The sequence below is a fragment of the Buteo buteo genome, chromosome 7 (genome assembly GCF_964188355.1).
Source record: "Buteo buteo chromosome 7, bButBut1.hap1.1, whole genome shotgun sequence".
Lineage (NCBI taxonomy): Eukaryota > Metazoa > Chordata > Aves > Accipitriformes > Accipitridae > Buteo > Buteo buteo.
Window position 1 is genome coordinate 11,632,408 of NC_134177.1, and position 22,362 is coordinate 11,654,769.

At 67.2% G+C, this 22,362-nt stretch overlaps 2 protein-coding genes across 8 annotated transcripts; one reads left to right on the top strand and one right to left on the bottom strand.

The window, feature by feature from the left end:
- Window positions 1-561: 561 nt before the first annotated feature.
- Window positions 562-7,772, bottom strand: PRSS56 (serine protease 56). Of its 6 annotated transcripts, XM_075033215.1 has the most exons (18): window positions 7,591-7,772; window positions 6,592-6,753; window positions 5,730-5,927; window positions 5,136-5,189; window positions 4,597-4,786; window positions 4,381-4,489; window positions 4,141-4,300; window positions 3,841-3,983; window positions 3,545-3,704; window positions 3,242-3,430; window positions 2,973-3,134; window positions 2,762-2,825; window positions 2,584-2,673; window positions 2,328-2,490; window positions 1,803-1,950; window positions 1,589-1,669; window positions 1,191-1,297; window positions 562-1,067 (listed from the first exon to the last, which is right to left on the bottom strand). In XM_075033215.1, the coding sequence occupies exons 1-18, from the start codon at window positions 7,739-7,741 to the stop codon at window positions 894-896; spliced, it is 2,505 nt and encodes an 834-aa protein (XP_074889316.1). In that variant the 5' UTR covers window positions 7,742-7,772; the 3' UTR covers window positions 562-893. The 6 variants fall into 6 exon arrangements, 4 of the variants coding, with proteins under 4 accessions (XP_074889316.1, XP_074889318.1, XP_074889317.1 ...); XM_075033217.1 differs by lacking the exon at window positions 2,584-2,673 and having other exon boundaries at window positions 1,803-1,947; XM_075033216.1 differs by lacking the exon at window positions 2,584-2,673.
- A 2,649-nt stretch (window positions 7,773-10,421) lies between these two features.
- On the top strand, window positions 10,422-22,020 carry SLC12A9 (solute carrier family 12 member 9). 2 transcript variants are annotated; one of them, XM_075031550.1, is made up of 13 exons: window positions 10,422-10,663; window positions 13,073-13,207; window positions 13,381-13,518; window positions 13,746-14,045; window positions 14,270-14,377; window positions 14,489-14,600; window positions 14,711-14,868; window positions 15,116-15,198; window positions 15,554-15,678; window positions 17,015-17,207; window positions 17,380-17,554; window positions 18,396-18,542; window positions 18,990-22,020. In XM_075031550.1, the coding sequence occupies exons 1-13, from the start codon at window positions 10,474-10,476 to the stop codon at window positions 19,829-19,831; spliced, it is 2,706 nt and encodes a 901-aa protein (XP_074887651.1). In that variant the 5' UTR covers window positions 10,422-10,473; the 3' UTR covers window positions 19,832-22,020. The 2 variants fall into 2 exon arrangements, with proteins under 2 accessions (XP_074887651.1, XP_074887650.1); XM_075031549.1 differs by lacking the exon at window positions 10,422-10,663 and having other exon boundaries at window positions 12,594-13,207.
- The last annotated feature ends 342 nt before the right edge of the window (window positions 22,021-22,362 follow it).

Consider the following 22,362-nt stretch of genomic DNA (forward strand, 5'->3'; position numbering starts at 1 on the left):
CCAGAGCAGGGGAGACGGGCAGGCGCAGCTGGCCTTGCCGGTCCAAGAGAGTCAGCCCATCACCTGGCGCCTGGGCATCCCAGCACAGGCATTCCTGGGAACTGGGAGGAGCGCTCCCTTCCCTGCTGCTCAGCAGCCCCAGCGATGCTGCTCGGGGGCAGCAGGCTCCCCACGAGCAGGAGGGGTTGGTACCCACCGATGCCAAAGCACGGGGGTGGCACGACGCCGGCTCTCGCCACTGGCCCAGGGCACACTTGGCCCCTGCGCCAGCAGGAGGTTTCATGTGGATCCCCAATGGGGTGGCACCAAGGGTGGGCACCGGTGCTGTGCTATAGGTGCTGTGGTGAGCAGGAGCAGGGGCTGGGGAGTTTGTGCCAGGCTGGGCACAGCACCGATGCCAGGGGCAGGAACCGAGGCTGGGGACATCTCTTTGGGGTACAGGGGAATGGGAAGGGGGATGCAATGGGATGTCACATCCCCCATGGAAACTCCCCCCTTTGGTGCCCGCCTCGCCGGCACCACACAGCACAGCACTCACTTCACACTCACCAGCTACCGGAAAATAGAGCCCTTCTTTATTGAAAAATAAACCTTTCTCTGTACAAATAAATAACAGCCTGAGTGCCTCTAGGGAAAATGGGGTGGGCTTGCCAAGGTGGGGGTCCCTGGGGAGAGGAAGGCTGTGATCCCAGGCTGAGATGCTTCAGATGCCCCCTGGCACCCCATTGCCCTGGGGAGGTCGGGCAGTGCTGGTGGGAAGAGGGAAACTGAGGCACAATGGGGACAAAAGGGTGGAAGAGCCTGAGCCAGGGAGGGGGCTGTGTTTGAAGGACATGAGGGACCCCTGCCCCAGTGCCCTGTCCCCATACTGGCATGGTGCACCAGGGGCACCATTAGGTTTTCAGCGCCTCAAGCGCCAGAGCGACGAGGCCGGGCATGCTGCGGGCCAGCGAGTCGCTCTCCAGCCCCACAAGGCCAGTGAAGGCCGTGGGGCGGCCCCCCACCATGGCCCGCACCTGCGCCCGGTACAGCCCCTTGGCGTTTTTGGAGCCCAAGTCCACCAGGATCTGCAGGGAAACGACAACACTGTGAGTCCCAAGGGAGGCAGGGGCACAGTGGGATGGGCTGGAGCGGTGGCACCGCCCGGCTGCCAGGGTAGGGGGCTCCGAGTAGCTGGATGGGGCACTCACCTCCTGGAAGGTCATGGCCAGGTCCGGCTCGGGCACCCGCAGCACCCAGGCGTAGAGCTCCCACACCGCACCCACCCGCACCGCCGACTCGTTGAGGCCGGGGCAGGCTGCAACCCGGGGAACGGGCAGGAGAGAGATGGAAGGAGGACGTCAGGGGTGCGCTGAGGTGCGGGACGAGTCACGGGGGCACCATGCTGCTGCCCGCCCTGGGGAGGACCACCCATGCTCTGGGGATGCCAGGGGAGCAGGGGCAGAGGGTCCCTGTGGAGGGGGGGTATGGCCGAGGGCTGTACCACCGACGTGGGACAACCAGCCCTGGGACTGGGGTGCAAAGTTGAGGCCGGTCTTGCCACCATCCCCATGGTGGCAATGGCATCCCGCAGCGGCCGGGGGCTTACCTCTGCCTGCGCCTGCCTCCTCCTCCTCCACCTCCGGCAGCTCCGTGGGCACCAGCTCACGTTTCTCCCTTGGCGCCGACCCTGCCACCCAGAGAGGTGTGAAAACCCTGGCGGGGACGTGGCCGGTGGGCGCTGCCCAGGCACGGAGCCAGTCAGCAGATGGACACCCCGCTGCCCTATCGGCCCCAGCCCCCCCCAGGATCCCAGCGCTCACAGCTTGGCATGGGGGTCCCCGTCAGCTCTCCGGGTGCTCTTCGCAGCTCCATGGCCTCAAGAGGGGTGCCAAGGTCCAGCTCTGCCCGCAGCTGGGCAAGGAAGGCTCTTCCTTGTCCCACCAGCTCCTCCACCACCTCCTCGCCCTGCTGAAGGGAAGGGAGAACAGGGTGGACAGTGGGGCACCCGTGGGCATGGGCAGGTGAACAGTGGCAGAGCGCAGGGCATGGCTGGGCTGGCATCGGATGGGGCACTGGGGACACGGGACATCTATGGCTGTGTTAGGTCAGATCCTAAGCTGTGGGGTCAGGCCCATGGCTGGCACTGTACTGGTTGGACTGGGAGCACTGGTTTCTGCTGGGGAGGGTGACATGCCCCCTCTGTGGTGGCAGAGTGGTAGATGCACAGGGGATGATGGGCCCAAGGGATGTCAGGAGGGGACACAGGGGGATGCTGGGCTTTGGTCCCTGGTGGCACTGTCACCAGAGGGGCAGGGGGTCCCCCCAGCCCATCCCTCCCCAAATACCTGCAAGAAGAGCCACGTCTCCCCAGGGAGATGCCCCCCGTCCGGGGTGGGTGCCGGGGGGCTGCCCCCCACCATGGCCCTCAGCGCCTCCACCCAGTCCTGCAGCCGGGGCCCCACAGCCCTGAAGAGCCCTGCGAAGGGGGGTGGCTGCCCGGCCCCCCGCCTGCAAGCACAGCAGGGCGAGCTCAGGCAGGTGCCCGGTGGCACCCATCCCCTGGGCAGTGCCACCCCATGCTCTGTTCACCCCTGGTGGCACCTGGATGGCCCTGGGCACCCCGGAGGACCATGTCCACCTCCCTCTGCGTGTGCCCTGGTTGCAGGAAGAGCAGGACTCCGGTGCTTTAGGCTGTCCCCAAAAAGCCACGTCAGTGCCCACGAGCGTCTTGCCCCCAAACCTTGTAGCCCCCTGTGCCCCATGGCCCACCATGCCTTACCTGGGGGGGGGTCTCTGGGGTCCTTCTGCCGTGGGGCTGGGCTGGCCCCCTGCCACAGCTGGGCCTGTGGGGACAAGAAGGGGACAGGAGGGACGAGAGGTAGGGGAGCCCCACGGGGGTGCCAGGGCAGGCTGCTGGTACCCCGGCCACCGGCATAGCGGGGACTGATGGGACCCCAAACGCGCACAGGGTGGCCCAGCCGGGAGGGTACCTGGGGCATCCCTGCGGACACGGGGCGGGAAGAGATGCCCATAGATCTTGCCCAGGAGCTGAGGCAGGGCGCGAGTGAGGAAGGAGAAGTCGAACTGGTTTCGGATGAAGTCGCCAGCCCGGCGCAGGAGATCCACCAAGGTCTGGGCGTAGGAGTGCAGCTCTGCGGGTGCAGTGGGAAAGCCATGGCCCCGGCAGCGCACCAGACCCACACCACCAGAAATGGGATCCCTACCCGCACCCTTGCCCCGGCACGACCCCCTGGCTCACCGCATCGTCTAGTCCTGGCACGGCAGGTCTCCTCGGCCATGCGGGTGCAGGCGGCCCGGCCCTGGGGGGCCTGACAGGACCCGGCATAGAAGGCGCAGAGGCGGGCACGCTCCGGTGGCTGCTGCTCGGGGGGCAGCTGGGCCAGGGCCAGCAGGTCGAAGCAGCTCGGTTCCCGGCTGCCGGGGGCAGCTGCGAGGGCATGGGAACTGCCATGAGGTGCTGAACCCCGATCCGGGGCAATGTATCCCCACAGCACCCTGGGCATCTCCATACCCCCCTGCCGGTGCGGCTGGCAGCACTTACGGTCCATCTGGAGGCTGAGCCAGTCCGCGAAGGCAGCGACACGGGTGTAGACGCCCGGTTTGCCCCGCTCACCGCAGCCATCACCCCATGAGGTGATGCCGTAGAGGATGAAGCGGTGCGAGGAGGGGTCCTGGCATGCCAGCGGGCCCCCCGAGTCACCCTAGGGGAGGATGCGTATGCATCAGTTGGAGCTGAGACCCTGACCGCACTGCCGGGCTGCGGTGCATGCCCAGCGCTGTGTGCCACAAGAGATTTTCGAGTTTTGGGTCTGGCAGCCCCCCAGCCCCAGGCGTTACCTGGCAGGAGTCGATGCCCCCAGACAAGTAACCGGCACAGAACATGGTGCTGGTGAGCAGGTCCCTGCCCAGGGCACCCCGGCACGTCTCCTGGCTGAGCAGGGGCACCCGTGCCTCCATCACCACATCGGCTGCTGGCCCCTCTGCCGGGCAAGGCACCCGTTATGGGGTCCCCTGTGTCCGGACACCCCTGTCTCTTTTGCATCCCCCTGCCCTGGCTTGGTGCATCGGCACTGGGCACCAGAGAGGCCACTGAGGGGGACGCCCCACAGATCCCACGGGTGTCGGGGTGGCACCTACCTTCGTAGAGGGAGCCCCAGCCTGCGATGTAGCAGGTCGTGCCAGGGCTGGGCTCCGTAGGGCCGCTGGGAAGGCACACGGGGCTGACGGTGGGCGACGGGGCCAGCGTCACCGCCAGCTCCAGCAGCGCCAGGTCCCCGTGAAACGTCTTGGGATTAAACTGGAAGGAGGTGGAGAGCTGTCAGTGGGGGGTCCTGGGGCATGCCCAGGGAGGTCAGGGGGGTGCCCACCTCCACCGACCTTGGGGTGAGGCAGGATGCGCCGGACGGGCACTGCTCGCTCGCCCGCACCCAGCTTGCCCAGCTCGTGGTCGCCCACCACCACTGTCCACGCCAGCTCATTCTGGTTCCTGGCGGGTCGGGGGGCAGCTAGTTACAGGGGTGACAGGGGTGCCACCCCATGCACCCCTCTGCAGGGACATCATCCCTAATAGCATTGCCATGCCCCCTGCCGTACCCGGCAAAGCAGTGGGCCGCGGTGAGGACCCAGGAGCGTCCCACCAGCACCCCTCCGCACATCAGCTCCCCGTGGAGCCGCACCGACACCAGCCAGGGCCAGGCCCCCCGTGGGGCCACGCTGCCACCCATGATCCGTCCTCGGGGGGCTGTGGCGTTGGCTTGGGGTCCCCCACGGTGCCCGCAGCTCCCTGCGGGACAAAGCCGGGGTGAGGGGGGGGGGGGGTCCCGCAGCCCCGCTGCCGGGACACCCCCTATCCCGGGTGGGCATGGGGTGGATGGGCACGGCAGTGCTGGGATAACCGTGGTGGGCGGAGGGGGTGGCGGGCGACCCCCGGGGGGGTCAGGCCACGCCAGGCGCGCTGTCAAGCCTCATTGTGCTCACGGAGGCGAGCGGGCGGCGGGCCGGGGGCACCCTGCGGCCCGGCAGCTGCCGACGCTAACCTCTGCCCCCCAGCCCAGCAGGCAGCCGGGGGGCTGGGGGAGCCCGCCGGCGTGGTGGGGGGGTGGCGTGGGCACTTCAGGGCTGCCCCGGCTCACCTGGCATCGCCGCTTCTGCTGGTGCATCAGGGTCCGGGGCTGCAGCGGCCATCCCTGCGGGGACAGGCTGTGATGGCACGTGGGGGCATCCTCCACGATGTCACCACCATGTCCCTGCTGTCCCCGATTCCCCCGGCTCCTCTCAGTGCCCCCTAGATCCCCGTTATGCTGAACAAGCACCCCTGTCCCACCCCAGGTGTCCTCGTCACCCCCAATGCCTCGCTGTCCCCAGTCTCTCCATCACCCCCCTTGCCCCTTTTCTCCATGCTCCCGTCTCCCACCCCAGATTCTCCATCACTCCCTGTCCCCCCCAGTCTGCTCCATCGGTGCCAATGCCTCCATCCCCCAAATCTCCACATCTCGCCCCAGATCCCTCCATCCCCCTCCATCTCCCCATCCCACCAGAGATCCCCCATCATCCTATCGTACCCCCACCTCCCCGGTCTCCCCACCCCATCCCAGCACCCCCTGTCACCCCCAATGCCCCGTATCGCCTCCAGGCAACCCAAGGCATCCCCTCGGGGATGCCCCATTTGTTATTGTAGGGTCTCCCCTCTCTGGGAAGAGCCAGGGCCAATGTCGGTGCCCACTCACGGCACTCCTGGAGGCGGTGGCGGCAGAGTCGGGCGCTGAGCTGGGCGCAGGCATGCTGGGCCCCCTCGGGTGGGCACAGGCGCTGGTAGGGGGCACAGGCCTGACTCAGTGCCCAGTTGCGCTGGGGCAGCTCGGGCAGCACCTGGGCATCCAGCAGGGCCTGGCAGCTGGGGGGCACGGCGGGGGGCACGGCCAGCGCTGCAGGGACAACAGGGCTGTGGGCATCCCCACGTCCTTCCTGCCCACCTCCGCCCAGGCCACCCCGGGATCCACTTTGGGGCAAGTGGGAAGGGGGCACGATGGGGCTGCGGTGTTGGCGTGTCTTAGTAGGGTCTCCTGGATGCTGGGATATGTTTTTGGGGGGGATCTCTGAGAAGGAGACAAGGCAATGTTTTGGGTAGGGCTCCAGGTGATGTTTGGGTAGGACCTAGAGAGGATGGGGAACTGCTTGGTAGGGTCTCTGGGTGGTGTTTTGGTAGGGTCTCTAGCAGTTAGGGATATGTTTTGGGAGTCTGGGTGCTGTTTTGGTAAAGCCTATAGGGTAAAGCCTATAGGGGAGGGGGTACTGTTTGGGTAGGCTCTTGGGGTGTCATTTTGGTAGGGTTCCTAGGGGATGGGGTGGTGCTTTGATAGGGACCTAAAGTAATATTTGGGTAGGGTCTCCAGGCACGGGTCTGTGTTTGGGTAGGGTCTCCCGGGCATGGGGTGGTATTTGGATAGGAACCCCAGGCAGCATTTGGATAGGGACCCTGGGCAGCGTTTGGGTAAGCAACCTGGGCAGTGTTTGGGTGGGCTCCCTGGGCTCCGTTTGGGCAGGGTCTCCTGGGGATGGGGCCATGGGAGTCAGGGGTCTGTGACTCACGTGGGCAGTAGCGGGTGAGGTTGGCACAGGGGGGGAAGAGGCAAGGGGCACAGAGCCCGCAGGCACCCTGCTGCCGTTGCTGCTCAGCCAGCGCCCGCTCCAGCGCCAGCAGCGCGCTCCTCAGCGCCGCCTCCAGCACCAGCGTCCCCCTGCTTGACAGCGCTGCCAGGCACACGCAGGGCACTCAGACCCCCGGTGCCCCCACCACTCCCTCCCACCGCTGCCACGGGGTGCCCCCAGCCCAGCCGGTGCCCATGCCCCTATGTCTCCGCGGTGGGAGTCAGGCTGGGCACGACCTGTCACCTGTTGGCATTGCCTAGGGTGTACAGGCATGACTGCCACCTCCCCGGTGGGGTTGGCACATGGGCACATGGTGTGGGGAGGGTGTTTGCCAGGGCCTGTGTGTGCCTGCTGCACGTGGAGACCCTGTGAAACACACACGTGCAAGCGTGGGCATGGAGCAGGGTGTAAGCCTGGGCAGGTGTGCCCCCGTGTGTCCCTGTGTATGCACCTCTGTGCCCGCGCCCTGGGAGCTCACTTGTGTGTGCCAGGGTGCGTGTGCCCGTGTCTGCACGTCCCTGCATGTGCCCGTGTGTGTGCAGTCCTGCACGTGCCCTGTATGCGCATCCCCACGTGTGCCCGTACCTGTGCACACCTGTACCCACCCACAGCCCCCCTCCTGCTGGCCATACCCTGGCAGAGGGTCCCCCGGGGCTGGCACAGGTCCCCGGGCCAGGAGAGAGCTGGTGGCCGTGGGACATGAACTACACCGCTCCCCGCCACCCCTGTGTCCCCTAGTGCCACAGGCAGCACTTGCCACCCGGTCCAGGCAGCACGGGCACGCCTCGGGGACCGGGGGGTCTTTGCCAGGGACCCGGGCATCGTGCTCGCGCTTCCCCCCCTTCCTGAGAATGAACCCAGGAGTCCTGGCTCCTACAGCCGCCCCGTCCGCAGCCAAACCCTCCCGCAAAATGCCCCCCGTCCCCTTGCTCCACTGACCTTGCAGGACACCGGCCGGCATGGGGTACAGCCCCTGGCCCAGGGGGGCCCCCCCCGCCAGCTGCAGCAGCGGCAGCAGCGGCAGCAGCACGGGGGGGACCAGGCAGACCCCGGGGAGAGCGCCCCGTCTTCTCTTCCCTCCTCGCTCCATCCCCGGGCGGGCAAAGGGGGGCAAAAGGGGGGAGCCCCCGAAATGCCCGAGGCAGGCGAGGAGGGATGGATATATACAGTGCCCCCCGGGCGGTGGGAGGAGAGAGGGGCCGGGGGAGCACAAACAGGCGAGTTCATTAATGTCGCGCCAAGATGCCAGCTCGGGGCGGGGGGCGCGGGGGGGGGCGCAGCCGGGGCCTCAATGCCGCCTTTGTTCGACGGGGCCTCCGGGCGGGCAGCATCAGACGGGCGCTGCGCTTCGGCGCTGCCCGCGGCCCTTGATCATTTTCACGCCAAGCCCCGGCCGCGCCACCCTCCCTCCTGCGGGCCCCGGGCGGGGGGCGCGGGGAGGGGGGGGGGAATGGATGGACAGCGGGCGGGTGGGAACGCACCGACGGTTGCGGGGCGCGGGGGGCCCCGGGCCGGGCGTGGGAGACCCGCCGGGAGCTTCAAAGGCGGGCAGCGGGCCGGGAGCGGCCGGGTGGACATTGCGGGTGGGGAGGGGGGGGTCGGGGGGGGTCTGGGGGAGGGGGGGATCCCTCTCCCTGTGCCAGCCCAATTCTGGCTGAACGGGCCACCCCGTGTGCATCGGCTGCCCACCGGGGACCCCCCCCGGTGCCCCCCCCCCCCGTGTCCACACTAAAGCCGTTTCTCGCCTGGGGTGCAGGAGGGGGGGACGCGCCGCTGGGGGGGGGGGGGCAGGTGGGGCCGGGGCACCGGCTGCTTTTCCTCCTTCTCGGCCGCAGCAGGCAGCGTGCCCGGGTCCGGGGGGGGCAGCTTTGGCCCCAGGGATTGGGGGGGGGGGGGCTATGCTCGCCCGCCCAGCTGGAGAGGGTCCCCCCCGTGCCTGCTGCTCGGCTGGTTGTTGGCCCCACGCTTTTGGGGTGCCCACGCCACCCTCCTGCCCCCACTGCCACCCTCCTGCGCCCACGGGCCCGGCCTCAGCTCCTTTGGCCGGGCAGGATGCGACCGCATCCCCATCACCTCTTTGGGGCACGGGAGGGGGCCCATGCCCCCCTCTCTGTCCCTGTTAGGGGGCAGGGGTGCCCGGGTCCCCGTGTGCATTCCGGGGGTGCCCGTGCCCCCCTCTCTGTGTTCCTGTTAGGGGGCAGGGGTTGGTCCCCGTGTCCAGCCCCTCTGTCCTTGTTAGGCACAGGGTTGCCCGTGTCCCCACATCCACCGGGGGACAGGGGGTGCCCACGCCCCCATCTCTCTCCTCCTTAGGGGGTGCCCGCGCCCCCCGTCTCTGTCCCCATTCGGTGCAGGAGGTGCCCGTGTCCCCGTCCCCATTTAGGGGCCCGGGTGGGGTGCCCGTGCCCCCTCTCCCGTCCCCATTAGGGTCAGGGGCGCCTCCGTGCCCGCAGCCCCGGCCGTGCCGCGCTCTCCCCCCCGCCCCGGCCCTGATGGTGCCAGCGGGGCGCGGACAATGCCGCTTCAGTGGCACATCAAAGGCGCGGAGCTGCCCGCGGCTGGCACGGCGACAGGCCCGCCGCAGATGAAAGCCCCGGCCCCGCCGGGCTCCCACCTCGGCCGCGGGGACACCGCGGGGGCACGCTGCGCCTCCGCCCCACGGGGGACGGCGGGGACGGGGACGGGGGGGGGGACGGGACACGGAGCCATCGCACCCCGGGAGAGCGGTCCCCGCGCTCCGTCCTCGTGTCCCCGCACGGATCCCCCCCCTCCCCACTCGTGACACGGACTCGCGCCGCGGGGGGTCAACCGCTCGGCTGACCGCAGCCGGCACCCACGCGGGTCCTCAAGGCCGGCGTGGGGTCCGCCCTCGGCCCCACCGTGCCCCCCCCACCTCCCCTCCCGGCCCCCGGTGCCGGTGCCAACCCCATTAACCTAATTGGCGAAGCGCTCGGCCGCCCCGGGCGGCGGCGGCAGTGGGACCCCGGGGCCCGGGCAGATCCCAGCCCCGGCGGCGGGGATGGAGGGAGGGAGAGAGGGAGGGAGGGAGGGCGCCCCCGGGGGCCCCCGATTGTCCGGTAATTGGCGCGGGCAGCCGAGCCCGGCCGGCACCTGCGGGGGGGCGGTGGGGGGCGCGGGGAGCGGGCACCGGGGAGGGGGCAGTACCGGGGTCCCCGGGGGCAGCTTGGGGGTGCGGGGGTCGGTATCGGGGCGCTGGCCGATGGGGGGGTGGGGGGCAGGGGACGTGTGGCGATGCAGGGGCGCGGAGGCCGGTTTTGGGGTGCCGGGAGGAGTGGGGCGAGTTCGGGGGGGGTGGGGTGGTGGTCAGTGCCGGGTACCGGGAGTGGGGAGACCCCGGGAGGGCCGCGGGGATTCGGGGTGTGGGGTGGTGCTGGGGTCACTATGGGGGTGTTGAGGTGGGACACCTCTGCGGCTGGGGGGCGCGGCGCGGGGGGGAACCGCTATGGGGGCACATTTGGGGCCGGAGACCGTGATAAGGGTGGGGTATGGGTGGGGGGCTGTGGGCGGGGCAAAAAAGGGGGGTGGGGCTACTCGACAGGCTGGGGCGGGGCCTAGGTGGTTGGGCTGTCCCGGGGGCGGGGCCTAACCGGAGGGGAATGGGGCGTGGCCTACCCGGCGGGGGCGGGTCCGGAGGCGTGTCCTACCCGGAGGGTCGTGGGCGTGGTCAGCTGAGAGGGGCGGGGTTGTGGGCGGGGCACGGCGGGTCGGGCCCGGGTCGGCGGGCGGGGCCGGCGGGGGCCGGGGCCGGGGCCGGGGCCGGCAGCGTTTCGGGACCGGCGGGGGCCGGGGCCGTGCCAGGCCATGGCGAGCTCGGAGCGGAGCGCGCTGCTCACGTACCGCCTGTGCGGCGGCTCCGGCGAGGAGGAGCGGGGCCGGGAGCGTGGCCGGGCCACCGCTGCTGCCGCCGCCCCCCGCAAGCTGCCCACCTTCCTGGGCGTCGTGGTGCCCACGCTGCTCTCCATGTTCAGCGTCGTCCTCTTCCTGCGCCTCGGTGAGTGCTGCCGCCCCCCGGGGCGCCCCCCCCCCCCCTTCCCGGCCGCGGCCCGGGGCCCCCCGACACTCACCAGCCCTGCCTGGTACTCATCCTGGGGCCCCCTGTCCCCCCGAGGCCTCCCCTGTCCCCCCGAGGCCTCCCCTGTCCCCCCGAGGCCTCCCCTGTCCCCCCGAGGCCTCCCCTGTCCGGAGCCCCCGTGGTCACCCCGAGCCCCCCAGTCTGGAATCCCAGTGTCCTCCCTTTGCCCTCCCGGTGCTCCCCCCCAGCCTCCCAGTCTGACGTCCTAGTGCTCCCCCCGAGGTGCCCCAGTCTGGGTCCCCAGTGCCCTCTCCTGAGCCTCTCTGGAGTCCCAGTGCTCCCCTCTAGTGCTCATCCCATTGCCCCCAGTCTGGGGCCCCGGTGCTCTCTCCCGAGCACCCCAGTCTGGAGTCCCAGTGCCCTCTGAGTTCTCCCCCAGGCTGGGGTCCCAGTGCTGTGTGTCCCCTCCTGACCCCTCCAGTCGGGGGCTGGGGCTCCAGGGCTCCTGCTGTACCTGCGGGATGGGAACCCAGTTAGGGACCTCAGTGCCCCCAGTAAGGGACGCCAGTCTGAAGCCCTACAGCCCTACCGTCCCGGGGGCAGGACTCCGGTGCCTCCCTGCTGCCTTCCCTAAACGGGATTCCAGTGCCCTTGTGTCCCCTCATCCTCCAGTGCTGGGACCCCACTGCTCCCCAGGCATCCCCCAGTGCTGGGCTACAGCACCCCAGTACAGCACCCCAGTTCTTTCCCAGATCACATGATGTCCCAGGAACAGGACTCTGGTGTTCCCCATCAGGCACCCAGCCGTGCGCCACCCCCCACCCCCCCACCCCATGCTGTTCCGAGGGCACAGATTGGGTCCCAGTCTGCTCCCAGTTTGGGTTATGAGTTTGTTACTGGGCAACCTGGGAGAATTAGGGGGGGCAGCCCTTTGCAGGGGGGAGAGATGCCCCAGCCTGGCTCGGGGCAGGCAGAGGCCCAGGGCAGGCGGTGCATGCCCTGGTCCGGGAACAGGGAAGGCTTTTCCTCTTTCGCTTTCCGCCCACGGAAAGCCCAGAGCGGGAGTTGGCTGTGTGCCTGGGGGGCCCGGTAGGCCCTGGGGGTGCCTTGAGCCCTTTCCCCTGCCTGGCGTCCTCCCGAGTTATGGGCTGTGGACACAGCTCTCCCCTGCCATCACTCACCCCCTTCCCGCTCCTCTGCTTGGGGTCCTCGCACAGGCTCTGACCCCCCCCAGCCCCTACCCCCCAGCAGGCACTGGGGTCCCCCCACTTGCCCCGGCCCTCCCTGCCCGGGGGTGTGTTACACCCGGGGGGGGGGCCCGTGGGGCTGGAGGGGAAGTACGAGGCGGAGGGGGAGGGGAGCTGTCGGGAAGAGGAACCGTCCCACCGCAGGAGGGCTGTGGCTCCCCCTGGCAGCCCCCCACTTCCCCCATGCCTCAAACACCCCCCAGATCTCCAGGATGAGCAGCCCCTCCTGCTTACCCCCCCCACTGCTATTGGGGCACCCCTTTATTTCCCCACCACACCCCCCCCCCACCCCTGCTTTTGACACTTGGGCACCCTCCAGCCTTCTAGGGATGCCCTGGGGTGCCCCCAAACCCACCCTGTGTCCCTAAGGGCTCTTTGCGATGCCCGTGCCCTGGCACTCCCCTCGCTGCCCGCGGGCATGGCTGCGGCCTGGCTTGTGGCTGAGATAGGGCATCTCCCTGCAGCCGTGGGCAGCCCCTTCCTGCCCGCGATGCCGCCGACCTGGCTCGCCTCCCGTCACCCCGGGCAGGGCCGCGGGGGGCTCTGGGTGCCCTGTGCCAGGGCTGGGGGATAGGGCACAGGCACCAGGGAGCTGTGCCCCGGCTGGCGGGGATGCCTTGGGGCTGCTTTTGCTTCCTGCTTCGCTGCGGGCAAGCGGGAGCCCGTCAGCTCCTGGTGCCCGAGTTGGGATGCAAGGCACACCCTGCCCGCTGAGGGTGGCAGCAGGGCATGGGGGTCCCGGCACCCCCTGCAATGCCCCGGGGCTGGGTGGGCAGCAGAGCCCTTGCCCTGTTTGTTTGGTTTTTGGGTGTGCCCCTCGGAGCTGCCCGTGCCCAGGGTGTGCCTGGGCCAGATCCTTGCATGGCAGGAGAATGGAGATGCCCTGAGGTGGGGGGTACTGGCTGGGCTGGCCCCGGGTGCTGCTGCGGATGGGAGGTGGCAGCACCCCAGGGTGGGGACATCCCCACCCTGGCAGGGAAGGGGGTGGCATGTCTGGAGGGAGCTGCGGGCACAGGGATGGGAGCAGCCCGTGTGCCTCAGTGGGGTGAGCTCTGGGCGCTGGCTGTGCCCAGGGACCCTGTCCTGGGAGTGGTCCGTGCCCAGCTAACGGGCACGATGGCCTCTGCCCCATCCTCGGCAGGGTTTGTGGTGGGCCATGCCGGGTTGTACCAAGCTCTGGCCATGTTCGCGGTGGCATACTTCATCATCGGCATGACGGTGCTGTCTGTGTGTGCCATTGCCACCAATGGGGCGCTGGATGCCGGCGGAGCCTACTGTATCCTTTGCTGTGGGTGCTGCCAGGGCAGGGCACGTGGGCCAAAATCGGGTCATCACCCAGCGGCCTTGGGGTGCCATGCTGGGGCTGGGACCCCCTTGGCCTGGGAGGGAGGGGTTGGGGGCACCTGATGGTAGTTTGGGCTGCTGATAACATCCCTTGACTCAAGCAAGATATGATCAGCCGTGCCCTGGGCCCGGAGTTTGGGGGCAGCATCGGGATCATGTTTTTCCTGGCCAACGTGTGTGGCAGTGCCCTCTACGTGCTGGGGCTGGTGGAGGCGGTGGTGGACAGCTTTGGGATCCCCCCTGGTGAGTACCCCCATGTGTGGTGGCAGGGAACAGCGGGTGTCCCTTATCCAAGCAGCCCTAGGGCCCTGACAGGTGTGCCAAGCACCGTGCCTGGCATAGCCAGCACGGCTCACCCAGGCTTCTGGCCGGTGAGTTGGTGCCTGTCATGCCTGGCACAACGCTGGTGGCTCTCAGGTCCCAGTGACGCCCCCGCTGAGCCCTGCTGATCCTGGCTTGTCTCTCTCCAGGGCAAAAAGTGGGCACAGGCGTCCACGTCCTGCCCCAGAGCTACTGGTACGAGCTGCTCTACGGTACCGTGCTGCTGGCCCTCTGCCTCCTCGTGTGCCTTGTGGGTGCCTCCATCTACGCCAAGGCCACCTTCCTCATCTTCCTCATCGTCGCAGGCGTCCTGGGCACCATCCTTGTCAGCTTCTTCGCCACGCGGCCTATCGGGGTGCCCATCCGCCTGCCCCACTTCAATGGCTCTGAGACGGAGAATGGCTCCTTCACGGGCTTCTCCCTCACCACCCTGCGAGAAAACCTGGGGGGTGAGGAGAGGCTCTCCCCACCCTGCCTGCTGTACCCACTGTGGCACAGGCACCTCCGCATCAGCAGGGGCTTGCTGGAGGGTGGGGGGAGCTTGTGGGCATAAAGCAGGTGCCGTGGGGTGGTTTCTCCTGTGGTTTGTGTATGGGATGTTGAGGAGAGGGTATGTGGTAGAACTATGCTGCCCCAGGCAGCCCATCACAGCCCCTGCCTGTGTGTCCTGCAGGTGGGTACGGGGTGGACTACACCACCGGGCAGATGATGAGCTTCAGCTCTGTCTTCGCAGTGATGTTCAATGGCTGCACTGGCATCATGGCAGGCTCCAACATGTCAGGTACTGGCAGGGGGTGCCGGGCTGGGTGGCACCGGGAGCAGGAGCTGAGGCTGGAGGAGAGCAGGGGATGCTGTACCTGTGGGTACTAATGCTGCCTGCTCCTGCCCACAGGGGACCTGAAGCGCCCAAGCTACTCCATCCCACGGGGCACCATCTCTGCCGTGCTCTTCACCTACCTCGTCTACAACCTGCTGGCTTTCCTCATGTGTGCCACCTGCAACAGGTACGGCCACCCGTCCCCTTGCCAGGCCCATCGGTGCCAGGGTGTGCCCGGTGCCAGGGCATGCTGGCCTGAGCCGAGGCTGGTGCCAGTGTGTCTGTGTCCCTCTCCAGGACTCTCCTGCAGAAGGACTATGGCTTCTTGCGTGACATCAGTATCTTCCCGCCTCTGGTCACCGTGGGCATCTACGCTGCCACCCTCTCCGCAGCCATGAGCAACCTCATCGGGGCATCCCGCATCCTGTACGCTCTGGCCCGGGATGATCTCTTTGGTGAGTGCCTGGAGCACACTGGTACCCACCAGAGCCAACCCAGTAGGTTGTCCCTGCCAGGGACCAGCCCTGGCAGCAGGGAACCCCCTTCCTGGTGTGGGGGTGATGCTTTGTGGGTTGGCATGTGCGCATTTGGGTCACCTGTGCTAGGCCACCCACCAGGGTGGGTACAGGACTCCTGGCTGGTGGCTGAGCCTGTTGGTGCCCGCTGGGGTGCCCCAGCCCAATCTCCCCACTCTGCCTGCAGGCCGGGCGCTGGCGCTGGCCAAGAAGACATCTGCCAGCGGGAACCCAGTGATGGCGGTGATCCTCTCCTGGCTGGTGGTGCAGGTGAGTTTGCCAATGATGCTCCTTTCCCGGCCTCGCCAGGTGAAGGTGGGTTGTCACTTGGGCTGGGCGTTGTGGAGCCTGGCACGTGTCCCTGCCCCTGGGAATCCCCCCCAGGCCCCCTGCCCCGAGTGTCCTGCTGCAGCTGTGCCCTTCCCTCCCTGAGCCCATAAATGAAGGATAAATCACAGCAAGGGGCAGGGATTCCTCCCCATGTGGCACTACCCATACCCTTTCCTGGCATGCCGCTGTGGCATGCCCCAAGCTTGGCAAGGATGGCTCGGGCATGTGCCAGGGGTACCATCCCAGGAGGTGCATTGATCCTGTGCCCCCTCCCCGCCCCCCATGCTCTCTGCAGCTGGTGCTTTTCTCTGGGAAGCTCAACACCATCGCGGGGGTCGTGACCACCTTCTTCCTCCTGGTTTATGCCACTGTCAACCTGGCCTGCCTGGCACTGGAGTGGGCATCGGCCCCCAACTTCAGGTACCCGCTGGCACAGGGGAGGGAGCTTGTGCCAAGATGCTGGGCAGGCACCTGTCTGTCCGTCTATCTGTGGTTTTCCTGCCATCCCTGTGCCTGCTGCACCTTGGCGGGGCAGAGATGCTGAGCACCCCTCTCCTGAGCATTACTGGGGGCAGAGATGCCCCATCCCTGGGGAGGGAGAATGGGACAGGTCCCAGCGTGGCAGCACTGGCTTGGCACAGTCCCCATGCCCTGGCACCCCTTTGCTGAGTGGGTACCGATAAATCCAGCGCCACCGGGTACTACCCACCTCCTCCCCTTAGGCTTTCCAGAGGTAATTTATAGCCTGTGCCCGGCCGGCATCCCCCGGGCAGCTTGCCAAGCAGTGATGGAGCCCACTTTCCATTAGCACTAATTAAACTAACAGAGAAAGGGGAGGGAGGGAGGGGGATCCTGGGTGGGGGGAGGAGAAAAGATGTTCCGGGAAGGAGGAGTGTGCGTGGCAGGCAGCTCCAGCCTGGGGCGCAGGGTGTGGGGTACCCTGGTGCAGGGCTGGCCTGGCAGGGCTGCCCAAATCTGGGCAGGGGAGGGCATGGCAGGGTGGCTGGGGGGAGCCTGATCTCCCTTCTGGGTGATGCATGCTGCCCTCCGTGCAGGGTACTGTGACTCCAAAGCAGGGAGGGTCCCCCAGGTGGGACAGAGATGGTGCCTGAGCAGGGCTGGGTGGCACTGCCCGGGGGTCTCCCAAAGTCTCCCATTCCCAAGGGAGGGCTGGTGTCTGTGCCAGGCTGGGGCTTGGCCCCCTCCAGCTGCTCCCTTGGCTGGACATGGATGGGGCAGGATCGGTGCCTGGAGGGAGGCTGCTGGGGTGGGTGGTGACGATCCCCTCGCCCACCCCACATCTGGTGCCTCCCCCTCCCCACACTGAGGTCTCCATCAAGCGCAGCAGAAAAGGATTTTAATTACCTTTCAGGAAAAACAACAATTAGAGAAAATAACAGCTTCTCGCCTCCCTGCACCAGGCTGAGCGGGCATGGCAGCTGCTAGCACTGCCATGCGCTGCCCGGGACTATCTGGCCCCTGGGATGTGCCAGGGCAGTGCCAGCCCCATAAACATCATTATCCCTGTTTGCCAGGGGCTGGCAGCAAGGGGCTGCCCAGTGCCCTGGGAGGTACCGTCTCCCCTCTGTGCCCTCTCCTGCAGGCATCTGGGGTGCCCAACATGCCCTGTGCTGGCACAGTGGGGTTCGCTGGGGGTGGCTGGTGTGGCATGGTGGTACAGCCCCCCTCACCATGCCTGCCCCACAGCTGGCATGGGAACCACGCGGTAATGGGTGTCTCCTTCTCCCTGCTCCAGGCCCACCTTCCGATACTTCACTTGGCACACGTGCCTGCTGGGCATCGCGGGCTGCTGCGTCATGATGTTCCTCATCAGCCCCGTGTCAGCCTCGGCAAGTCTGGGCTTCCTCCTCGTCCTCCTCCTTGCCCTCCACTACCTCTCGCCCAGCAGCACCTGGGGCTACATCAGCCAGGCCCTCATCTTCCACCAGGTGAGCCCTGCCCTCCTCTGCTGTCCCCCTGGGGGGGGGAGAACTGGTGTCCCCAGGCTGGTGTCCCCGTAGCAGCTCCATCCTGGGTGGTGTGTCCTCGGGGCTGGCATCCCCATGGGGTGGTTTGTTGGAAGAAGGAGGGTTCCTGACCTGCAGCCCTCCCTCCCTCCAGGTGCGGAAGTACCTGCTGATGCTGGATGTGCGGAAAGACCACGTCAAGTTCTGGCGCCCACAGATGCTGCTGATGGTGCAGAACCCACGGGGCAGCGCCCGCCTCATCGACTTTGTCAATGACCTCAAGAAGAGCGGCCTTTACGTCCTGGGCCACGTCGAGCTGCAGGACTTGGGTGAGGTTCTGCACTGCCCCTGGCGCTGGTGGCCTCTGCCCCTCGCTGTGGTGCCAGGGGCATCCCAGAGTCCTTGGGGTGATGCTGCCGCCCAGCTCCTGGGTGGGCACAGCGAGGGAATGTCAGCATTTTGGGCACACGTGTGGCACCTTGGGCTTGGATTGGTATGGGGGACATAGGTGGCTTGTGTCTGTCCCACGCCTCCTGTGCACACACACTTGCACATGTGTGCTGCAAACTTGCACATGTGTGTGCTCATGTGTTCATCCCTGTGTGTGCGCGTGGGGGTCCTGCATGTGTCGGTGCTGGTGTGCACACTTGACACGTGCCACCCAGGCTCCTCTGAGCCCCTGTGCAGCACGGTTCTGTGGCACAGGTCAGTGCCTGCGCACACCCGGCACGTGTGTGGATGCACACTCGGCACATCCTTGCACACGTGTGTGCCTGTGTTCATCTGCACCTCGTGCCTGCTGCTGTGCGTCCTGTGCTTCAGGTGTGTTTGCACCCTGATGTGTGTTGGCTTGCACACGTGTGTTCCCTGGCACATGCCGTGGCCATCCCCATCCCCACCCCAGCGGATGCACGGGCTCTGCTCCCCCCTCCGCCGTTGCCTTGGTGACTAATGGCCTGAAATTGGGGAGAGGGGATGGGGCTGCCTGGGTATTTTTTATATATTTATGTATGATTTCATATCTCTGGCTGGAAGCACCTGCTTCCACCCTCCCTGGGGTGGGCACAGGGGTTGGCACTGATTTTGCAGGAGGGGTGCTGCAGGGACAGCGGGGTGATCCCCCGGTACAGAGTACCGGACACCTTGATGCTATTCTTGCTCTCCATCCAGACGCGCTGCCCTCGGACCCACTGCAGCCCCAGCAGGACTCATGGCTGAGCTTGGTGGACAAGCTGAACGTCAAGGCCTTCATCAGCCTCACCCTTGCGCCCTCGGTGCGGCACGGCGTCCGGCAGCTCCTCTTCACCTCTGGCCTTGGTGAGTGGTGCCCAGGCTGGGCACGGGTGAGGGTCCATCCTGCTGTCCCTGTGGGATGAGAAGTGCCAAGGGGTTTGGAGGCACCTGGATGGGCGATGCCAAAGCCACGTTGGGACTTGGAGGCATCTGGGGTGAACAATGCTGAAGCCACCCTGGGGCTTGGAGGCATCTGTGTCTGCAGTGTTGAGGGGCTTGAAGACACCTGGACGGGCAATGCCAAGGGGGTCGGAAGCACTCGGTGTGGGCAGTGCCAAAGCCAGGTTGGAGCTTGGAGAGGTGTTGGGTGGGCGGTGCCAAAGCCGAGTTGGGTCTTGGCAGCATCTGGGCGCGTGATGCCGAGGGGTCTGGAATCACCAGGGTGAACAACGCCAAAGCCACGCTGGGGCCAGGAGGGCTGGCGGGGCCCTCCACCTCCGCTCAGCCGGGCTGGCGCCGTCTCTCCACCAGGCGGGATGCGCCCCAACACCCTGGTGCTGGGCTTCTATGACGACGCGGCACCGCAGGACGGTCTAGCCCGGCACCCCGCCTTCACCAGCGCCCGCGAAGAGATCCCCCTGGGCTTCCCCCCTCTGCGGGCGCCCGCCGACCCCAAGCTGCTGTCAGCCCGGGAGTACGTAGGCATCGTGGCTGACGCCCTGAAGATGCTTCGCAACGTCCTGCTGGCCCGGCAGCTGGAGAGCCTGGACAAGGCGTGGGAGCTGCGGCGGGCCGCCAGCCCCCCGCCCGCCATCCACGTCTGGCCCGTCAACCTGCTGCGGCCCGACAGCGCCCGCTACGCCGACACCTGCAGCCTCTTCCTGCTGCAGATGGCCTGCGTTCTCAACATGGCGCGGGCCTGGCGCCGGGCCCGCCTGCGCCTCTTCCTCTGCGTGGAGGCGGGTGCCATGCCCCGTGCCCAGGAGGAGAAGCTGCGCCAGCTCCTCAAAGACTTGCGCATCCAGGCCCAGATCCAGCTGGTGCCCTGGGACGCCGTCACCCGCCTGCACTGGCAAACCCGCCGGGGACCCCCGGGGGGGCCGGCACCCGCCGGCGAGGAGGAGGAGGAGGAAGGGGCCGTGAACTTCCCAGCCAACGCCACCCAAGTGTCGGATGAGTACGTCTGCGCCGCCAACAAACTCGTCCTGGAGCAGAGCCCCGCGCCGGCCGTGCGCTTCCTCTACCTGCCGCGGCCGCCGGCTGACACCAGCCTCTACCCGCTCTACCTGCGCCAACTGGAGCTGCTCACCCGCGGGCTGGGCCCCACCGTGCTGGTGCACGGGGTGAGTGCCGTCACCAGCACCCAGCTCTAGGTCACCCCACCGGGACCCCCCCCCCCCACCGGCTCCCTGCACCCTCCTTCGCCCAGTGCCTTTAGCGGCCCCAGCCTGGGGCTGTCCCCAGCCCCGGTGTCCCCACCCTGGTGCGCAGGGAGGGGTCGGTGCCCCACGCTGGGAGGTGGGTGCAAGGGGAGGGGGTTGGTTTTTTTGGGGGGGGGTATCTCCTGCAGAGGATTAAAGCTGCCCTGGCGGGATCCAGGCACAGCCCTGGTGCCGGCCAGGCAGCGCAGTGCATTCACCGTGCCTTTTCTTTGAGGGGGTGGTGGGGGATAGCGGGGTCCCAGGGGGTGCCAAGCACTGGGAGCCCCTTGGCTGCACCCTCCATCTCCCCTCCCTGTGCTTTCCCCCCTCCTGCAGCCCCCACCCTCTCCTCCGCCAGCTCCTCCAGGCACCCAGCCAGCAGCGGGGATTGATTAAAGGCAGCCTCGACCTTGGTGCCCCAGCTCCCCGCCATCCTCCCTGCCTTTCATTAGGAAAAATTAAATGGGAAGGGGTGGGGGAGGGGAGCCCGGACGCCTGGGTTCCCTGCATGAGGCTGGGTGGTGGTGGGGGAGCAGCCGGGTGCTGGCCCTCGTGGCTGCGGGGTTTGGTACCCCAGATCTTGCTCAGCACCCCCAGTGCTGCTGGGTGGGGGCACTGGATGCTTTAATCTGTAGGCCCCCCACCGCCAGGGTCTGAGTGCCTGGTCCTGGCAGGGAGGGGAGAAATTATTTGGGGGGGTGGGGGGGTGGCCTCGCCCTGATACCCGCATCCCCTGGCTCTGGGACCTGTCTCATGGGGTATTGCTGCCTCCCCTCACCCATCATGACCTGCACGGGGGAGCTGGCTTTGCCCCCTGCCCCCTCCTTATTGATTAGAGGAGGGCAGGAAATTGCCTGGGCGCTGGACGATAAATCCATTGGGTGCCTGGCAGGCGGGCAGCGTGCCCAGGCGCTGCCTGATGGATCGCTTCCTATTAACCCCAGCACGGGGGGGGGCTGCTCTGGGTCAGGCTGGGCTCCAGTGGGGGGGGACAATTGTGGCACTGCTGCCTGCACCCACTCTCGCCAACCCTGGCACTGCCAGCTGGCAGCTCTGCTTGGCCGGAGGGCTGAAAAAACCCAGGTGGCTGGGTGCTGTTGGGGGGGAGAAATGGGGGGGCCCCCCTTGCTCCCCACATTTTGCAGTGGATTGTGCCCGAATTTGTGCCCAAATCCCCACCCCAGTGCGTGGGCAGGGGGCCGGGGCTGGCTTTGCTCCCTGCCGTGGGAGGTGGGTGCCCCGGGGTGGGCACCGTGTGGCCCGCGGGGTTTATTTACAAACAGGCGGGAGCTGGCACAGGGCAGCCGGGCACCACTGGGACCCGGCGGCCTATAATGTTAATTATCACCACGTAATTAAAAGCCCATAAAAAGCCTCACACTTCATTAAATTAAAGCTTCCCCGCACTGTGCCAACGGGCTCCAGCAGAGTTAACCTTGGCCGTGCCAAGCACCAGCTCCACTGCAGCTGGGGGCCCACGACTGGGAGTATATGGGACCCAAGGCTGGGGGCGTACAGCCCCCTATGGCGTTGTAGGGGGGGTTCAGCATTGCACATGCAAGGGCACCCCCCCCAACACCATGCATCGTGCCTGGGCGCACACGGGGAGCGCACCCGGCTGGACAGCACGGTGTCACACGCACACGGGGATGCTGTCCCACTCGGAGATGCACACATCACATGGACACGTGTGCCCATGCCACCCCTACAGACACGCCATCACGCACACTGGGACATGGGCAGGGGGCTGACACAGGTGCACACCCAGCTGTGCGCACACAGCGTCCGTGGCTGCTGCAAAGGCGGCACGGCAGCTCTGGCACACCGGCTCCGGCGCGCAACACCCACGCAGCGCACACCTACACAAACAGCGTTTCTTCCTCCCTCTAACATACAGACAGGCAGACAAACAGACACACACCCTGCATCTTCTCCAGGCTCCCACCCATCGCTGCGGGTGCCTGGGGAGGTGATAGGCTGCGTGGAGAGCACCCATCTGTGCCTGCCCCTCTGTGCCTCAGTTTCCCCCATGGGCTGGGCTGGGGCAGGGGAAAGGGGTGCATGGGAGACCTCCAAACCCTCCTGGTGGCTGGGCGCCCTGGATCAGGGGTGCTGTGTCTGGGGGGATACAAAGGGGGAGAGGGGGCAGCACACAAGAAGGGGCACGTATGCACAGGGGGAGTGTGCGTGTATGCGTTAAGGGGGATATGCACGGACTAGGAATGCGCGTGTGCATGCGTGCACAGAAGGGGATGCTGTGCTGGGGGGGTGTATATGTGCACAAGGGGGTGTGTACATGTTCACAAGGGGTGTCTATAGGTGCACATACATTGGGGTGTATATATACCCACCCCTAGATGTGACGCACTGATGTGCACACAGGGCTCAAGAATAGGGGGGCAGGGGGGCACCCACACCTGTGAACACAGGGTGTGCAAACTGGCACATGCGTGTGCCTAGTACCCCTGGGCGCTGCTGCCAAG

Bases quoted from the DNA above. Each gene is read 5' to 3' on its own strand.
- SLC12A9 (XM_075031549.1), top strand. From the start codon at position 12,661: ATGGGGGTCCCGGCACCCCCTGCAATGCCCCGGGGCTGGGTGGGCAGC. The intron at 17,555-18,395 runs GTGAGGTTCTGC...CTCTCCATCCAG, and splicing joins CGTCGAGCTGCAGGACTTGG to ACGCGCTGCCCTCGGACCCA. The intron at 18,543-18,989 runs GTGAGTGGTGCC...TCTCTCCACCAG, and splicing joins CCTCTTCACCTCTGGCCTTG to GCGGGATGCGCCCCAACACC.
- PRSS56 (XM_075033214.1), bottom strand. From the start codon at position 7,741: ATGGAGCGAGGAGGGAAGAGAAGACGGGGCGCTCTCCCCGGGGTCTGC. The intron at 5,928-6,591 runs GTGAGTCACAGA...TTGTCCCTGCAG, and splicing joins CCTCACCCGCTACTGCCCAC to CGCTGGCCGTGCCCCCCGCC. The intron at 5,190-5,729 runs GTGAGTGGGCAC...CTGTCCCCGCAG, and splicing joins CCACCGCCTCCAGGAGTGCC to GGATGGCCGCTGCAGCCCCG.